The 4,569-nt window shown below is 41.7% G+C and overlaps 1 protein-coding gene across 2 annotated transcripts in view; it reads left to right on the top strand.

Annotated features, from left to right (window-relative positions):
• Positions 1-4,569, top strand: part of NIT2 (nitrilase family, member 2) — a 19,727-nt gene that overhangs the window by 8,884 nt on the left and 6,274 nt on the right. For both annotated transcript variants that reach the window (XM_008570354.1, XM_008570355.1), the window contains exons 5-7: positions 1,508-1,601; positions 2,109-2,183; positions 3,577-3,655. In XM_008570354.1, the coding sequence (XP_008568576.1) occupies positions 1,508-1,601; positions 2,109-2,183; positions 3,577-3,655 (248 nt within the window). The remainder of the gene's footprint in view (positions 1-1,507; positions 1,602-2,108; positions 2,184-3,576; positions 3,656-4,569) is intronic.

Genomic DNA, 4,569 nt, shown 5'->3' with positions numbered 1-4,569 from the left:
GGGGCCCCCCCCCCCCCCCCCCGAGTCTTTAACTACTAAAAACTCCATCCTCTAGTTCTTCAAGATGGTATGATTGCAGCTAGTTTCCATCTCCACTCATAACAGCAACTGGGGCTTCGCTTCAGGCTAGAAGCTGTAAACAAATGGAAAACTCACCTACGGCTACTCATTTCTTCTATGTGTTGACTCCCTTTCAGGTTTTGCCTGCTTTTGGTCATTCTTCAGTGCTTTAAAGAGTTGTAACTTTCATTTTGTACATAGTTATTAGTTAGTCATGAGAGTTGGTCTCGTAGGAGTTAGTCTGCCATTGCAGGAAGAAGAACCAGCACTGGACTGTTAACTAATCTCTTTGATCTTTTCAGTACTATTTTCCAGTTCATGAATGTGGTATATATATCCCTTTATTTATTAGGCTTTCTTTAATTTCTCTCAGTTTCTTTTTATCATTTTCTGGGTACAATCTTGTATATCATTTGTTAGATTTGTTCCTCATTGGTGTTTTTTGACGCTCTTTCATTTTCTATCTCTTGCTTATATATAGAAATACAACTACTTTTTAAAATATTGACCCTGTACATAGCAACCGTGCTAAACTCACTCATTAATTCTAATAGTTTATCTGTAGATTTTTATCCTTTTAGTTTCTAGGTACACAATTATATCATCTGAGAATAATAACAGATTTTTTTTTCCTTTCCAATCCTTATACTTTTTACTGTTTTCTTTTGCCTTATCTCTCTGTTTAGGTTTTCTGATATAACATTGAATAGCAGGTGTCCTTGTCTTGTTCCCAATCTCGTATGTGACATTTCACAATCAAGTGTGATGTTTGCTTAGGTTTTTTGCAAATACTCTTTATCAGATTTTAAAAGTTGCCTTCCTCGGAGAGTTCTCTGTTTTGTCATGTTTTTTAAATCATGATTGTTTGTAGAAGTTTACCACATGTTCATTATGTATCTCTTAAGATGATTATAAGATTTTTCTCCTTTATTTTGTTATTGTGGTAAATAACATTGATTGGTTTTCTAATGTTTAACCACATTTGCATTCCCTGAATAAATCCAATTTGGAAGTGATGTATTATTCTTCTTATACCTTGCTTCATTTGGTTTGCAAAATTTTTACCTATTTTTAAGTACCCACCCACTCTCCACCTCTCCTGCCAATTCGTCAGTTTGATTCTGAGAAGTCTTCATTTAGCATTTATATTGAGTAAAAAAGCAGCAAATTAATTATTTCCCATTGAAAAACCTGGATGTTGATTTGCACACCATATAGAAAATAAGAGTTGTAAAACCTGCAACATCATTTTTCCAGTTTCCTGTGGTAGGATTTATTTTGTTAAGATGTCCATCAGTTTGTGAGGTTGATTATGGGTAGGATGGGGGTGCTACGTGTATAGCTGATTTGAGAGCACCTCCCATATCTGCCCTTGAAAAGATGTCTGTCATTACCACCATGAACCCTGCTAGAAAAGAGGTAACCAAATTAATTATTTGTGATACAGATCCATCTGTTTGACATTGATGTTCCTGGGAAAATTACATTTCAAGAATCTAAAACACTGAGTCCGGGTGATAGTTTCTCCACATTTGATACTCGTACGTACCAGATAAGTTTGCCTCATTTAGTCATCCCAATAGAAGAGGATCGGGTATTCCTTTCTTTTTCTTTTATGTGTCTCTTCAACTTCTTCTCATAACCTGACTGAAAGACTCGAGGTGAGAAAGGCAGAGAATAGTCAGAGATCTAGAAAGCTTGGCTGAATGGAGAACTAAGGGTTTAACATGATTTTGCTCTTTCATTTGGTCATAGCCTGCTATGATAGCTTCTAGCGTGTTCCTCTTAGGCCGTGATTGAACACTTCCCACTTAGATAATAAGCATGCAATTAGAATGGATTTCTCATCTCTACGCTGCTGAAATAAATGATATCTTTATGAGATGAAGTCCAAGTAGGAAAGAGTTTGTAAATTGTCTCCATCTATAGGTTCTGTGTTAATTTATCCCTGTCAGTGTTTTGTGATCAGTAAGTCATGGAGGCTTTTCCCTGCCACACCATGCTACAGGAGGCGAACTTTTCATTGTACATTTTCTATTTGGAAACAGCTTACTGCAGAGTGGGCCTGGGCATCTGCTATGACATCCGCTTTGCAGAGCTTGCACAGATCTACGCACAGAGAGGTGAGGCAGAGCCACAGTTGTGTTACGTAGGTACTTGGCAGTTTGGTTCTGGGCTGGTCTCTGTTGGGTGGAGGGAGCACTTAGTCAGAAAGGCTAGAGGAGGGATCTTAATCTCTCCAGTTCCAGCCCCTGTACCTCCATCTGGCCTTTCAGACTTTTGCTGGTATGGATGGTGGGGTTTTTTGGTAATTGTAATTTAACGTACTGTGTAGCTAAAACAAGAGCCATGCTCCTAAATGTCTTCTCTACTCTTGGAGCCCTTCTTGTTACTGTGTTTGGAAAGAGTCACTTGGAGTCCAGTAGAAATGTAGAAATATTCTACGCTCTTAGGGATTTCACCACTCCATAGCCCTAGCCTTTGGATACAGTAGAAATGTAGTCAGTGAGGGCTGGCCCGGTGGCGCACTCGGTAGAGTGTGGCGCTTGGGACCGTGGTGGCGCTCCCGCCGAGGGTTCGGATCCCATATAGAGACCAGTCTGCTCACTGGTTGAGCGCGGTGCGGGCATGACACCGAGGGTTGCGATCCCGTTACCGGTCACGAAAAAAGACAAAAAGAAAAAAAAAAAAAAAAAGAAATGTAGTCAGTGACATTTTGGTCCAGACAAGAAGTGTGCTAATGTCTAGGAAGAGCACTGAACCCAGTCAGATGAGATGGGTTCTGGTTCTGACTCTTTCCCTTAATTGGCATGATACTTTGGGTAAATCATTTAACCTCTAGAGCAGTATGGTTCTCAGTTTCCTCATAGGAATAGTATGAGGATTAAGGAGTGAAAACTTATAAAGCCCCTCATGTGGTACTCAACAAATATTAACATCCTTATGAGACTGCTGAAGCTACTTCTGATTCGACCATCACTTAAAGTGAAGTGGGTGGAAATGAGTTGACACTGAAGACTTGGGAGTGATAAAGCCCATAAATTTCTGTATTCATGGAGTTGACATCCTAATAAAGTTTGAATAAGAGAACCTAAGGTGGGAGCACATGGGCTCAGGGATTAACAATCTTTGTTGAGCCTTCTTAAAAAGCATTACAGCAACTACACTGCCCCTAATTTCAGTTGAAAAGAATTACAGAACATGGTCTTTGGTCATGGGGAGCTGACCATATTGTGCTGAGAGAAATGTGAATGACAGTTCACCACTTTTTTTTAAGCGAAGTCATGTTGTGATTTCAGTCGTCGATATCAGTTTTCTTCTGTGTTTAGATGTGTTTTGTGTGTGTGTCTCTAAAGGAATTTAGAGCCATATCTTAATGCTGCTGATGCTGACTTGGCTGGCATTTTTTAACACTTGGGAAAGTTTGAATTTGTTCTCTGCTGGGTAAGGAACAGAAGGAGGGACTGGTTGTTGGTTGTTCACCTGCATCCTGTTCTTCGGCTTTCTCTGCCCAAGGCTGCCAGCTGTTGGTATATCCTGGAGCTTTCAATTTGACCACCGGACCAGCCCACTGGGAGTTGCTCCAGCGAAGCCGGTAAGAAGGGAACTATACCTTCAAGCATCGCAGTGTTTCCTCTTTGTGGAAAGATTTCTGGTTTGGTGGAAGTACCAGCCTTACTGATATAGAATTCTGCTCCGACTCTGGATGCCCAGGCATCCAGATGCAATTAGAAATGATGCATCTACAGGGAAAGCTTCCACTGCTGGGCACCTTCTTCTCAGAAGCCACAGCACCAGTCTCATGGATTTTTGGGAATGTGGTGTTTACATTTTCGAGAGCATTCACTTCATCAAGTGGGCAGTGATTTTATTTTTCTGTGGTTAGATAGAGATTGGTCTTTCTTGAGACAGTTGCCAGAAACCTTTATGGAGAAATTGAGACCTACAGAGTTTATGTGCTCAGAGCCCATGAGCCAAGGAAAAGGCTGGGGTTATTTTAGCCTGACAGCCCTTGGGAGAGATTTGTGGTCTTCACCTGGCTGACTCTGTGCCATTCAGATTAGGGTGCTTATCCTACCCCCATCCTCCACACCGTCCTGCAAGTCCCAGTGATACTTTGCCAAGAAACTCATTATAACCTCCTGTTCTTCTGACCAATAAATCCAGGGATTTGCATAAGTATCTTTGGCATGTCACAGTGGCTTTTTCCTTTGTCCTCTAAGGCCGATGGGTGGTAAAGGGCAAATAGCAGAGGTGGATGTAACATGAGAGGGAAAGGGAGTGTGACTCTGTGTGTGTGTATGTGTGTGCGTGTGTATAAAGTGCTCGGCAAACCATGAAACACTGGTCAGAGATGACAGTTTTCTTCATTTAAATTTTTAAAAATTGTGGGCCGGCCCCGTGGTGCACTGCTACAGTGCGCGGCTTGGGAGTGCGGCGGCGCTCCCGCCGAGGGTTCGGATCCCACATACAGACCGGTTCCCGCTCACTGGCTGAGCGAGGTGCGGG

This window comes from Galeopterus variegatus, unplaced genomic scaffold, assembly GCF_000696425.1.
Source record: "Galeopterus variegatus unplaced genomic scaffold, G_variegatus-3.0.2 Scaffold596, whole genome shotgun sequence".
Taxonomy (NCBI): domain Eukaryota; kingdom Metazoa; phylum Chordata; class Mammalia; order Dermoptera; family Cynocephalidae; genus Galeopterus; species Galeopterus variegatus.
This window is presented reverse-complemented; position numbering and strand designations above follow the sequence as displayed.